We start from the raw sequence: 15,000 nt of genomic DNA on the forward strand, positions 1-15,000 counted from the left end.
TATATATATGAAATGGTTTGGTGTGGAGGATGATTTTTTCTCATTTTTTCTCGCTTAGAGGAGCCTTTAAGATACATGATCCCCGCAGCTACCGGGTTAAGCACGGTCACCACTGTTATCACCCACCAATACCACAAAGAAAACCACCGCTACTGTTACCTTTGTCACCATCATCATTGCCACCACAACCACCCCTACAAAAGTTGGAAAGTTTCGTTTAGTCGGCGCAACATCTGTGGTCATATGCCGGAGAGAGACAGGAGGGGGAAGGAATTATAGGAGAAGGGAACAGACCCCAGGAGACGGGACACAACCCCCTATTAATACCTGGTACCCATTCACTGCTGGGTGGACAGGGGCGTAGGGTATGGGAAAAGCCGCCCAAATTTTTCCACTCCCCCGGGAATCGAACCCGGGCTCTCTCGATTGTGAGCTGAGTGTGCTAACCACTGCACCACGAAGCCCCCCACCACCCCTACAAATGTCACCGCCACTTTCATTGCCATCACCGCCACAACCACTACCATTACAATCATTAAATCTACCACCATCCCTTACACTACCCTCACCACTGTCATAACTGCCGCAATCACCACAACCACCACCATTTCCATCAATCAACCCTGGTGTTTAGTCACAAAGGGTTATGACGTTATTGTCCCGAAACAGGAATTTTTACCCCGGTGAAATATCCCCATTTAATAAAAAAGAGAGAAAGGGAAAGCGAGCGCAACAAGAGAAATAGAAAAGGGAGAGAGAACCAGAATTAATTTTTCACGCATAAATGCTTGCTATTAGCCGTGATTAATGTCCACAGTAGCGTCTCCCTCCCTTATTTAAAAGATCCTCCCTTCCACCCACCCTTCCAACGCGCCATCCCCTCGGGACAAAGGGTACTTGCTAATAATATTCCTTGAACCATCACATTACAGGGAGGGGTCTTCGTGGTGCAGTGGTTAGCACACTCGGCTCACAACCAAGAGAGCCCGGTTCGATTCCAAGTGGGTGGAAAAATTTGGGCGGGTTTTCCGATACCTTACGCCCCTGTCCACCCAGCAGTGAATGGGTACCAGGTATTAATCGGGGGTCGTGTCCCGTCTCCTGGGGTCTGTTCCCTTCTATAATTCCTTCCCCTCCTGTCTCTCTCCGGCATATGACCACAGATGTTGCGCCGACTAAACGAAACTTTCCAACTTTATTCCCTTCGTCGGAATATGGTGTGGGATTTGAGAATGCTTTCAGTGGGATGTTACAGGTGGCAAGCTTATAGAAACTGAATTCCGATACCCTACGCCCCTGTCCACCCAGCAGTGAATGGGTACCAGGTATTAATCGGGGGTCGTGTCCCGTCTCCTGGGGTCTGTTCCCTTCTATAATTCCTTCCCCTCCTGTCTCTCTCCGGCATATGACCACAGATGTTGCGCCGACTAAACAAAACCTTTCAACTTTCACATTACAGGAATCGTCCAAATGTTGCTGCACCGCTTTCATTATCAAAATTACACAAGCGATGCAATGGTCCACGACGCTTCTACCGCCAAGGCGCGTGAAGAGGGCCGTGTGAGGGACCGCCGCTCGCTCCTTTGTACTCTTTTGTATGCCCTGACTTTATGGTAATGAGGAAATGAAGTCCTCCCGTCCGTCTCTCTCTACGAGTACCTTTAGATTCACCAAGGAGCGGAGGCGAGAGGGAGGGAGGGAGTTAAGGACCGGAACAGGACTCGGGCGGGAGGGATAGAAGGAAAAGGGGAAGTGGAGGGGTTTCTTGGGAGTGAAAGGCTGGAGGATTGTGGTGAATGGCGAGAATGAATGGCTGGCGTGGGAGGAGGAAAGGAAGGAAGGGAGGAAAAGACCGGGAGAAGACTTGGCCGGGTGACTTACGAGGAGGAAAAGAGTGACGGGAAGGGAAGATGGTGGAGGGTAAAGGAAGGGAATGGGTTGAGGTGGAGGGAGTAAGATGGGGAAAAGATAGAAAGGAAACCGTGAGGGTGGAAGAAAAATGAAAGAATAAACGTTTGAAAAGAAGAAGGAGAAGAGGAAGAAAGTGAAGAACAAGGGCTAGGTGAATGGCGATGCAGAATGGGTTGTGAAGGATGGGGAAAAAAAAGATGAAAGTCAGAGGAATGAAAGAAAACGTAGGAATGACCGGAGAGGAAGGGGAAGAAAATGAGGATGTGGGTGAGAGGCGACAATGAATGGGCGGCGTAGGATTGGAAAAAAAAAAGATGGTAGGGAAAACTTGAGGTGGGAGAGGAAGGGAAGAAAAACGTAGGGAAAGGAAGAGATGAACTGTAAAAGAGATGAACCGTAAAAAAGATAAACTATAAAAAAGATGAACTCTAAAAGATGAGGCATAAAAGAGATGATGTATAGAAGAGAGGAAGTATAAAAGAAAATGGAAATGAAGAAGAAAAAGGAGAGGAAGGGGGAAAAGCGATAACTAGGTGGTGAGTGATTGGCGAATGGTGTGATGTCGGATGGGAAAAATAGATGGGAAGGAAAGCGTGAGGGTTGAAGAAAAAGGGAAGAATAAACGTAGGAATGAAAGGAGACTCTGGTTGGTATTATAAGAAACTCTCGCTTCTCACATCACCTATTTCTAAAGGTCAAAGAGTGGGTCAGTCGGGATCTAATGAGTGTTTCTTCAGGTTCACGGTACAGAAGAAGGGTCAAACTACCACCAGGGTCATAAAACTACTCCTGGAAATGCCCACAACTCCTACGAAAGCCTTGTCAAATATATGCTTCTTTAGGTTCACGGTACAGAAGAAGGGTCAAACTACCACCAGGGTCATAAAACTACTCCTGGAAATGCCCACAACTCCTACGAAAGCCTTGTCAAATATGTGTTCTTGGGCTGCGATTTGTCTTGTAATACGACCCACAATGTCTCCGAATAACAACAACCACCTCAGAACAATTAACACCTACACAATACAAATATCCACTCCTATAAACTTTCCTCTTCCCTCACCTGTACCTTCTCCACTAACCCACTTCCTTTTCTTACTATGCCCCTGATTAAAGAAAGTGCATGAATAGGAAGGAGGAGTGGAGAGTATGTATAGGTGTTGCGGAGAAGAGATTGAAGGAGAGGAGGGAAAGGTGTGGTGAGTGGCTGCATGGAGTGTGTCTGTATGTGTTGTGGGGTGAGGGAGGGAGAGGTTATGGTGATTCTTGATGGCGTTTGCGTGTGTAGGTTGGTGTGTGCTAAGTCTATATATACCAAGTCAAGTCATACGCAGGTTTGTGGGAGGAGACACGGCCGAGGCGTGGTATATGCGTGACACTGCTTGGAGCCAAACAAGAGAATGTAGAAACAGGGATTTAGAGAAAACGAGGAAAGGGGGACTAATTTAAATCAATCACTTCATCATGCCCTCCCTCACACCCCACACAGCCGTTTGTAGTCATTGAAATTACAGTCACGCAATAGCACAATAAAAAGACATATTTTTTCGTCAGTGGCTTGCCTGAACGCGCTGTGAAAGAAGGCGAGAATGCACATCCAGAGTGCACATACGGCCCCAACTTTAGTCACCCCTGAACTGGCGGGTATTTTATTTTGGCTCCAAGTGACGTCATCCCGCTGCTTCGCCCCAAAACCACCTCCTGCGCGTACCGGTCGCAGTTTTGAAGCAGAGTGACTTGATTTGCTGTATATAGACTTAAGGTGTGTGAGGCGGTGAAGTAGAGGAGCGTCTCCTCACACCTCATCCTGACCAGCCAAACCGCCTATTTCAATCCCCCACACCTACATATCCTTTCTCCTTCCGCTTCCCCTTCCTTCTTCCCACCAAAAACTCCGCCGCCACAATCGAGAATCCATTTATCTCGCGAGGAAAAAAAGTAGACTTCAAAGATCGGAAATGGTGGTTATTTTTTTTTCGTCTTCCTCTCTCAGGTACCAACTTTTGTAATAGAAACAACAACAGCCACCGCCACAACAACAACAACAAAAGTTACAGAAACAACACGTCAGGAATCACCAATTGTTTTTTCCCAACTATTGTTATATATTCCCACAATAATAATAATAATAATAATAATAATAATAATAATGATAATAATTTTTTTACGTCTACGCCTTTAGCGCCGGTACGCTTGCTTGAGGGGCCTGGATGGTGTTCGGCTCCAGCCCGTCATGGCGCAGGCAAGTGTTTATAGTGGCGCCATCTTCTCTTGGTTCATGCTGCCCCCCGGAACTCGTTCTTGATTCGCTTGGACGGTTTCCTCTAGAGTCCGGGTTGATGGGTGGTCTTCAGGACAGCATGTGGGTAGTTTTAAGCCACTCGGCGGTGACTGAAAAATCCGAGGTGGTAGCGTGGGGATTCGAACTCGTGTCGTTTATCACGTGGTGAATGTGGGCCCAGCACGCTACCACTCAGCTACCGCCTACCCATTAATAACAATAATAATATTAATAATGAAGATGAAACACTAGCACCAGAAATATAAAGAAAATAAACACCCAAAGCCAAGTCTCTCTCAAGAAACACAACTCCATCACCGCCACCACCAATACCACCACCAATACCACCAATACCACCACCACCACCACCAATACCACCAATACCACCACCACCACCAATACCACCACACCACCACTACTGTCACCATCAGAGCCACCATCACCGTCGCCACCTCCAACCCCACCACTATCGCCGCCGCCGCCGCCGCCTCTCCACAATTACCAATACTACCAACCACTACTCAAAAACCCCGGCCACAAAGGAGCCAATCCTCTGTTCCAGTCGCACAATACACCAACATCAATGTACCGCCAAATATTGCTTCCTCTCGCTTACCCCTACCCCCCGCCGCTCTCTCTCTCTCTCTCTCTCTCTCTCTCTCTCTCTCGTCGCCTTGGTTTTATTCTTCCTTCCAGTTCACTTTGCTCGCGCTCCCTTTTCATCCTCCTCCTCCTTCTCCTTTTACTTCTCCTCCTCCTCCTCCTCCTCCTCCTCCTCCTCCTCCTCCTCTCCCTCCCCCTCCTCGTCCCTAGCCAAGTATCTGCAGTAGTAACACTTTCTTTCAGTTTTCTTTCGTACGGCTCATAAAGTGCTAGTCTCGCAGGCCAAAGTGTATGCAACTGTTCGCCAAAAGTTGTCGGGCATAAAGTGATCCTCCTCCTACACGGCTTCCCCGGCCTCGCCTCTCCCGGTCGCGGCGCCCAGCAGTCCCCGCCAAGCAGCCGCCGCCCGCCGGTATTGCCGCGTCGAGCCGTCGTCGTGAAACATCAAGGAAGAACGTGATTGGCTTCCTGACATTTTTCTCCACCAGTCAGAGCGGCTCTCACGCGCTGATCTGGGTTGTGCACACGTTTTCAGCCGTGTGGAAAGTGTTTAGAGTGACTTTTGTTCTTCGGTATTGTACAACAGTCGCAGGAGCCCGGGTGGGTGAAGTCATGGCGGAGTGGCCCGAAATGCCTGAGGATATCTGAGATCCCTCGCCGTCCTGTTCGTCTCTCCCTACTAGTTGCGTACTGCATTTTGATTTCATTAGGACCAATGCACATATCAGACTTAAATTGCAAAACTGTTAACTTCTTAGCATAGGATTTATAAAATTAATTGATTTTTATAATTTTCAAAAAGGGATTTATTTGATATCAAACTTGAATACTGGCCATTGACAGCAAATCTTTCCTGCATATTTTTAATGCTGCCCGAGAGCCGCTAAAAAGTCTTATCCTCATTATTTGGGAGGAACTGGTATTGCGTTCGTAATCACCCCGCAGAAGCCAATCGGAAGCAGTAGATTACGGGCCAGATGGCTTCGCCTTCCTCTCTCTGTAGACCACCTCCAGCACATGTTGACAATAGCAGTGTTGGCAGCATTCAGGCAAACGCCAATGAGAACCGCCTGACAATAGCCCTGAGGGGTCGGATTATCTCGCTCAAAGGACTTGGAAAACGAATCTTACTTTAAAAAAAGAAAGATAAAAAAAGAAGTACAAGAAACGAATCGAGGGTGTACGATTGGATGCGGGAACCATAACAAAAAAATATGAGTGTGTGTGTGTGTGTGTGTGTGTGTGTGTGTGTGTGTGTGTGTGTGAGAGAGAGAGAGAGAGAGAGAGAGAGAGAGAGAGAGAGAGAGAGAGAGAGAGAGAGAGAGAGAGAGTGTGTGTGTGTGTGTGTGTGTGTGTGTGTGTGTGTGTGTGTGTGTGTGTGCATGCTTGCGTGCGTGCATCATTATCCATTGTTATTGAAGACAGTTTACTGAGAAACACACGAAACTTAAAATATTTAACTTTCTTTATGGACACAGTGATATTCAGCTATGTTCTTACACAACGCAGGGACGGCATGAATGTTCTTTGACTCTGAAGACACACTTTTTTAGCATGTCATCATGAAGAAAGTGTTCCTGACGGGGCCGACCTCTACTTTCAAGTTTCGCACAGACAAAGGTGAAAGTTTCCTCCCAAAGACAACTATTAAACTGGACGCGTATTCTCAAACCCTTCGGCGCCCAATTACACATATTTGACAAGGCTTTCGCAGGCGTTTCCGGCATTTTCAGGTGTAGTTTAGTGGCCCTGGTGGTTGTTTAACTCTTCTTCTGTACCATGAATGTGAGAAAAAGCTCATGAAAGCCCGATTAATTTCCATTTTGACCTTTGAAAATTGTTGATGTGCGAGGTGGAAGGGTATGAGTGCTTTTACTGCCTACTGTATTCCTTTGCACGTCAGAGGCCTCGGGCGAGAGAACATTCGTGGAGCAGAAAAGAACAGCCAATATGAACATTATCAAAGTCACTCGATGTCTTCAGGTGTGGACCGGCGGATACAAGAAGGGGGACAGTGGTAACTCGAGTGGTGACTTGGTTATGATTCTTTCAGTTTTGGCTCAACTTTCACATGACTCTACGTGCTCTGCTTGAAGGTTTATGTTAAAGGAGATAGTCATCCATTCGGTACGTGTAGTGTGGAATTGTATGGCGATTTGATTTTCATGTTTTTTTTAGGGTAAAGGAGACGGAGCCAAAGTCTGTATATAAAAAAGAAAGAATGCAATAATACAGCACCTGGAAAATAGATAGAGGAAGTCAAAATACGTTAATTATTTAGTTACTGTTTATAAAATCATGATTAGAACTTCTTCTCACCCCCTGACAGGCTGTGCAGCGCGGCGCCACTCAGCCAGGCCTGACGATAACAGCGCCAGGGTCGAGCAGCCACGACCCGCCGAGGCGCACGCCAGCTGGGCCGCAGGGTCGGCGACGGTCCATTAACACCAAACAACTGAAGGCCACGCTGAGGACGTCCGCCGTTCAGTGTGAAGGTAAGCATCACTGACAGCCTTATGTGCGGCCTTTTTGTGTTGTGTCCTCTGAGGAGGGTAAGTTTGGAATTCTAGTACTGATTTACAATTGTTCAGCGTTCACTCTCCTTTTCTTGGTTTTCTGGTTGTCTTTGAAATGAGTTTTGCAAAGCTGCTTACAAAACATTTTTGCGCAGTGTACTTTGTTGGTAAATAAACACTCGGGACGCTCAAGCTGTGGAGGAAGAGCAAAAATAAACTTCTTTGTTAAGAATTATTGCATAGATTTTGAGGCAAACTTATTTACTACGCAACGTTTCTGTTGTGTGCTAACTCACACAGACTTTCATTTAGTTTCATGTAGTGAAGAGAATGGAGGTTCAGAGGAGGCAGCGTTGATTCTAGAAAATGTTAGCGACACTTTTATCATGTTCAGCAGGTTTCTAACGGTGTTGTGACAGAGAGAAAAGAATTTACTTTGGGATGCTGGTTAAATCAGTTTTAAGAGCCTCTAACTTCCGTAGTTCTTTTTACGATGTTACACCTTGTTACATAATGGAGGTCTTCCCCTCAAACTTTTTTCATTCCTTTGAAATAGTTGCATACCCACGAGGTATAATGTACAGTGCTTTGTTTATGCAAATGGTGTCTTGTTATGCAAGGTTTTATTGTGTAGACATCAAAGAAACTTAATATGGAATAAACACCTCTCATTGTTATGATTAACCCGGTAGCAGCGACGGGCAAAATTTGTGGCTTTACCGTGTAGCAGCGACGGGCAAAATTTGTGGCTTTACCGTGTAGCAGCGACGGGCAAAATTTGTGGCTTTACCGTGTAGCAGCGACGGGCAAAATTTGTGGCTTTACCGTGTAGCAGCGACAGGCAAAATTTGTGGCTTTACCGTGTAGCAGCGACGGGCAAAATTTGTGGCTTTACCGTGTAGCAGCGACGGACAAAATTTGTGGCTTTATCGTGTAGCAGCGACGGACCAGATTTGTGCCATGATATAAAAACCCCAAAATAGATGATACATAATCTGATCACAAATGCTTTGATATATATTATGAAATGGTTTGTGTGAGGGGTGATTTTTTCTCATTTTCTCGCTTGGAGGGACCATTAAGAAACATGATCCCCGCTGCTACTGGGTTAACCTGATTTGCGCGTTCGTGCTTCCCCGTGATGTTGTGCTGCCTAAGGTGAGCCGCTGGGTGCCTGCCTCCGCGGCGGGCGCAGGGCGGCGGGTGTCACGTGGGGACACATCACCGCCACCCTTAAAACTCATTTACTCTATACATAATCTCATTTGGGTCAGTCACACATAAGCTTTAGTCACAAAACTGTTAATGGACCTAGAAAATGAGGATATCGGGAAGGTAAGTAATGGCGATGGCAATATAATTGAAGCATTTCTTTTCGAGTTTCCTCGTTATACCGTTTACTTGCAGACACTCTTCACTGTCTCTTGATCTTCCTTCTTGTTTGTTATGCTTTGTATTATATTTCGCTGTAAGTCACATGATTAGGAAAGTACAATACACAGAACTCTCTTTCTTATAAGTGCAGATTGGTTAGCACCTAAAAGGTTTCTGGTTTGTCAAAGACTAAAAAGTGCGTCAACTCCTCTGTTTCTTAATTTTATACCTGACTTTTTTTTTGCCGAGTCATGAGCCGCGTCTCCTTAACAACATACTCGTTTTGTCAGTCATTTTGCTTCCCCGTAACAACTTTTTCGAGAAAACCTCGGTGAAAAGAACTCAATGGGCGCCTGTGAACATCTGCTTCGTCAAAAGGGAGTGAGTGTCCGGGGACCTGATCACTAACCTGGACTAATGGCGTGAGATTCTGCATAAAGAAGTGAGATCAAAAGTTCCTTGAGAACTCTTTGAACTCATTATTATATTTTATGCTGAAAGGATTACTCCAAGATATGAAGAAAAAAAAAATGGGCCTCGAAATTTTTTCCTATACAGGTATTTAAACCCCCAAAAGATTTTCAGTTTAGTTCCTTAGGTGTCATGATACTCCTACACTTTTTTCAATCAACAGCCTCTCTGATTCATTAACTCGTCCGCTGCGATTGACACGGATTTCGCCTTCACTGGTAGCCTGGTAACATATGCTCCCGGGTCCTTCTGTGCCTCTGTGGTGGGTAGTGGAGGGTTTCCCATGTGGTATTGATATGCTGGATTTTCCCTCCCAAGATGCATGACCTCATATTTTTCTCCACTAAATTGGAGCAGCCACTTTTTGTTCCACTCCTGTAGCTTGGTGATGGAATGGCTTCTTGTAGGAAATCCGCATCCAAGGGGTTAATGATATCGTTAACACTGCACTGGGCGATGGTGGGACCAACATGGCCTTGACTGCAGCAACCTAGCGGCAAAGGGTCAGCTAGATGAGGTGTCTCTGTTAGGAAAGATAAACAGGCAACGGTCAGCTGGATGATTGGTCAGCCTCCAGCGCTGGTCTTGGCTCAGTAATCCAGTGGTGCGTGTTTGTAGTAGCGAGTCTTGCCTCCCACGACTCTGTGACTCTTTTACAAGTAATCTTTTAAGGTGTGTGTTCGATATGGACTAACCTTGATTACGTGTGTGTGTGTGTGTGTGTGTGTGTGTGTGTGTGTGTGTAGGAAATTTTAGGAGAGAGAGAGAGAGAGAGAGAGCGAGAAAGAAAGAGAGAGAGAGAGAGAGAGAGAGAGAGAGAGAGAGAGAGAGAGAGAGAGAGAGAGAGAGAGAGAGAGAGAGAGAGAGAGAGAGAGAGAGAGAGAGAGAGAGAGAGAGAGAGAGAGAGAGAGAGAGAGAGAGAGAAAATCAAGCTCATCCATGTCCCCTTGTGGCCTGTTTTCAGCTTCGGGTCACGCAGTGCAGCAGTGAACAACGCCAGGCCACCTTGCGCCACCCAGAAGGTGTTAATTTGTTTTATATATTAGCTTCAAGTCTGCCCTGAGGTAATTTTGACTTTTTACTCACCCGACCCGGTAATATCGAGGCGGGGAACTTGATAAAAAATATAGCATCAGGCTTTGTTTTCTAGGGATCTAAGTATGTGCTGTAGTTCTACGATGTATGTTTTAGGGTTTGTAGAGCTGGACCCGCATCCTACCACAGGGCAGGAGGGGATATTGTAAGAAATATACGCTGGTATCATAAGACACTTTCGCTTCTCACATCAGCTATTTCTAAAGGTCAAATAGTGGGTCAGTCGGGTTCTAATGAGTGTTTCTTTAGGCTCATGGTACAGAAGAAGGGTCAAACTACCAGCAGGGTCATAAAACTACCCCTGGAAATGCCCACAACTCCTACGAAAGCCTTGTCAAATATGTGTTCTTGGGCGGCGAAATGTCTTTTAATCTGCTCTAAAAATTCTTAGTAATTCGTAAAATGTAACGAAGTCTTCTCTCGGATATTGCTTTTACTTCCGATCATTTTTTTCCAATGCCCAAACTTCCTCGGATCTAAAGGCTTCACTAAGAGCACAGTATCATCAGCTCCCAAAATAGCCCAAGTCTGAACGCTACTGTGGAGTTGGCCTTGTGCCAGACAGGTGCTGGAGCGAGCGGGGTCGAGGGGTAGCGCTCGACGAAGGATCACCAGGGTTCTAATTAGCAGTGCACGTATTTCCACTTCGTTGGCGCCGGCCCCGCAATATCCTGGCTATATCAGGCTGTTACGGACCTCCCTGGCAGTGCTGGAAACGTTAGAGTCCACAATACGAATGTCCGGACTCATGACCGAGGGAAGTTGCCCGCGTGATGTTAAGGTATATTAAAGTGGAATCGTGCCTATGGGTGGTATTATATAAGACACTTTCACTTCTCACATCAATTATTTCTAATGGTCGGGTTTTAATGAATGTTTCTTTAGGTTCACGATATAGAGGAAGGGTCAAACCACCACCAGGGTCATAAAACTATTACTGGAAATGCCCAAAACTCCTACGAAAGCCTTGTCAAATTATGTGAACTTGGGCGACAAAGCGTTTAACAATGTCGCGGTTGTCATGCTCTGAAATGTTGAGATGGTAACGGACTGTCGCTTCTTACAGGCCAGATAAGAAATTACGGCACTCGGAGAAGACACCGTGGAAGGGAAAAGGCTGAGTTTCATTGGCATCGCTCCAAGACAAACAGGCTGCAGACCAAGAGGTAAACAAGGCCGCAAGGAGGAGAGCAAAGTCACAGTGGCGCAGACAAAATGTTCCTAAAACAGAGGCGACTCACCTCATTGCCTGAACTAGAGGCGCATGTCACTGAAGAAAAATAAAACTTTGCAGATTTTTTTTTCTTTTTTTTATCGTTGTTGCCTATTGCGCCGGTAGGCATCTTCCCGGTGGGGCCTGATGGTCGGCCCAAGGCTTCTTCCAGGTGGGGCCTGATGGTCGGCCCAGCCCGTTCTGGCGCAGGCGAGTGTTTATAGTGGCACCATCTTGCATTGGCTCATGCTGCCCCCCGGAACTCGTTCTTGATTCGCTTGGACGGCTTCCTCTAGAGTCCGGGTTGATGGGTGGTCTTCAGGACAGCATGTGGGTAGTTTTGCAGATGTGTATAAAATTTGAAAAATATTGAGATTAACAGAATTACAGCATTTACAACGTTGAGGATATCAACAACATATATAAATACTTCCTTTGAAGGCGATTCAATGCAACTTTTAAACCAGTAGCTGCGGTGATCATGTTTCTTAAAGACCCCTCTTAGCGATTTACTGTAATGAGAAAAAATCATCACCCATACCAACCATTATAATATATATCTATGTATTAATGCATTTGTGATCAGTTTATGTATCCTCTATTTTGGGGGGTTTATAGGCAAGAATTTGGCCCGTCTCTGGTATACTGTAAAGCCACATATATGGCCCGTCGCTGCTACCGGGTTAATACATAACTTCATAAAGAAATTTGCCATTAACAAGTAAACAGAACCTCTAATAAAAGAAAGGGCCTTCACTTTCCACCTATAGAACGTGTATCGCAGAGCAATGTAGGTAAAGAAAAGAGCGAGTTAAAACAAAGACGAAATGATAAAGTCAGACTTGTCCGGTCACTGGAACAACCTCAAAGCGCCACTTCCTGATAGCTGAAAAACTTGAGAACAATCTTGAAGGCGCGAGATGAAAGAGTGAAAATGTGGCAGCGGCGCTTCCTGTTGTGTCCATAATTACTGGTCGTGGCCTTGCGCTCGGCACCAACAAAGTCGCGCTGTCAGAGCAAGCCGCCAATACGGTCTGTCATTTACTTTGTCATTTTCACTGTAAGAAATATCAAAACTTTAAAAAACGCTGGATATAACTCAGGCTTAAGGGGCTACTATTACACTGGGCAAATTTTCCGTGGATCTTCAGTCAAACCACGATTTCCGCTGGCGTGGTTTTCATTTCTATCTTGTTATTGCTGATGATGATGATGGTGAGTAATACCGCCGTCCTTCAGTGAAATCTACCGTAGCTTTGGAAGATCGTGGACACGTCAGACAACCACGGAAATATGAGAACCACGCCAGCGGAAATCGTGGTTTGACTGAAGATCCACAGATTATTATTATTTTTTTTTTTACAGCAAAGGAGACAGCTCAAGGGCACAAAAAAGTAAACATTAATAAAAAAAATAAAAAGCCCGCTACTCGCTGCTCCTAAAAAGAATCCAAAGAGGTGGCCGAAAGATAGGTCAGTTTCGGGAGGAGAGGTGCCTCTATAGATCTATTCTAATTTTCATGTGGAAACCGAATTCATGGAACCGTAGGCTTTCCTGCTTCCCGTTTCCTAGTATTCCCGCATGTGACCAGACAGCAAGAGGACGGATGGCGAGAAGACTCCATCCCAAACACCTTCCAATCCTTCACTGTTCGCCGAACCCTTCCATACTGCGCAACGAATCATATTTTATTTCTATCTTCCTGTCGAGTGAAGGGCCGTGAAGAGCAGGGACCGTGGACGCTAACAAAAGCTGGAGCATCGCACGCAGCAGAGCGCCTACTCGTCCATGTGACAAGCTTGAAAATTCTCGCGGCACACACACACACACACACACACACACACACACACACACACACACACACACACACACACACACACACGCACACACACTAGCGAGGCCTGGAAATATATGTAAACAAGAGAAGACAAGCTTGACTCTGATGGCCGCGGTGGTGCGTGTTGCTCCAAGGGAAAAAAATAAGGCAAAAAGTGACCCACAAAGCCTGTTTTTATACTGAGGGTGTTAAACAAAGATTTACTGCCCTCCTGAACCCGGCGCGACCCAGGCCCGGACACGCTGCACACGCCTCCAGCACCGCCTTCCTCGACCAGGGCAAACTCGATTATTGTTTTTCTCAGGATCGTTTAGCATCCAGTGAAAGCTTAAGACATTGTAGAATAAGTACCACTCCATGTGTATTATTTAGATCATGCTTTGTCCTAACGGCAGCCACAGTGAGCCTGGCACGTTGAAAGGCCAACGAATTCCTGGATTGAAAGAGGGAGATAAAGTGAGATTGTGTTCTCAGATCCTACATTTTTTGAGTTTTTTTTTTTTACTTTAGACCATTATTGATTTTTTTTTACATTACGTAACGTAATGTAATGTAACGCAATGTAGTGTAAGTGCTGAGGACAACACTCCAGCATTCTGGATATATGCAGAATACAAGATTCCGTCATGAATACAAGGAGAAAGTTTAGTGCAAAGGAGTGACTAACCTGAAACGGACTCACAAGACGAAGAAGCTGTTATTGTTTCTACAGTAGGCAAGTAGATATAAAAAAAAAATCAATAGGTTAATCTATGTTTTCAACAAATGAGAGTTTTGAAAACTTGGGCTGAGTTCAGAATTAAAACATTTCCATTGCACCTCAAGAAAGGGAACTCACTCACTCACTCACTCACTCACTCACTCACTCACTCACTCACTCACTCACTCTCTCACTCTCTCACTCTCTCACTCTCTCACTCTCTCTCTCTCTCTCTCTCTCTCTCTCTCTCTCTCTCTCTCTATATATATATATATATATATATATATATATATATATATATATATATATATATATATATATATATATATATATACGTATATAACGGGCAAAGAAACCTCCCTGCAGCCCTTGGGAAGCAGCGAGGGTACGAAGTCAACGAGGGTAGATGAAAGGTCGCGCCTGTAACTTTGGCGATGTGGGATGACCCAGACAACAGCCGGTAAATCACAGAAAACTGGAAAAGACCTTTGTTGTTCTGCCGGGGGTGCGGCATGGGAAGAGGAGGGAAAGAAGAAAATACTTTTGTCTATTATTACTCGGCTCCTTTAGTGCAGTGCTGGCTATTTATATGAGGAGCCTATGCTTTCAGTAAAGGGAAAGAGAACGATATGAGACGATGAAATAGAGAGGAGAAAGGAAAGGTGGAAAGTTTCGTTTAGTCGGCGCAACATCTGTGGTCATATGCCGGAGAGAGACAGAAGGGGAAGGAATTATAGGAGAAGGGAACAGACCCCAGGAGACGGGACACAACCCCCGATTATTACCTGGTACCCATTCACTGCTGGGTGGACAGGGGCGTAGGGTATCGGAAAAGCCGCCCAAATTTTTCCACTCCCCCCGGGAATCGAACCCGGCTCTCTCGGTTGTGAGCCGAGTGTGCTAACCACTGCACCACGAAGCCCCCGAGAGAAAATAAGGAGAAACAGTCGTGAGAAGAGGAGGAGGAAAAGAGAATGATTAGAAGAGATGAGAAAGAGG

General features: G+C 45.7%; 1 protein-coding gene across 1 annotated transcript in view; it reads right to left on the reverse strand.

The window, feature by feature from the left end:
* Nucleotides 1-8,846: 8,846 nt before the first annotated feature.
* The window catches only part of LOC127002544 (dopamine D2-like receptor), a 26,408-nt gene continuing 20,254 nt past the window's right edge, over nucleotides 8,847-15,000 (reverse strand). Inside the window, exon 2 of the mRNA XM_050868625.1 lies at nucleotides 8,847-9,679. Within this exon, the coding sequence (XP_050724582.1) occupies nucleotides 9,665-9,679 (15 nt within the window). The 3' untranslated portion in view covers nucleotides 8,847-9,664. The remainder of the gene's footprint in view (nucleotides 9,680-15,000) is intronic.

Source organism: Eriocheir sinensis, chromosome 23 (assembly GCF_024679095.1).
Source record: "Eriocheir sinensis breed Jianghai 21 chromosome 23, ASM2467909v1, whole genome shotgun sequence".
Taxonomy (NCBI): Eukaryota; Metazoa; Arthropoda; class Malacostraca; order Decapoda; family Varunidae; genus Eriocheir; species Eriocheir sinensis.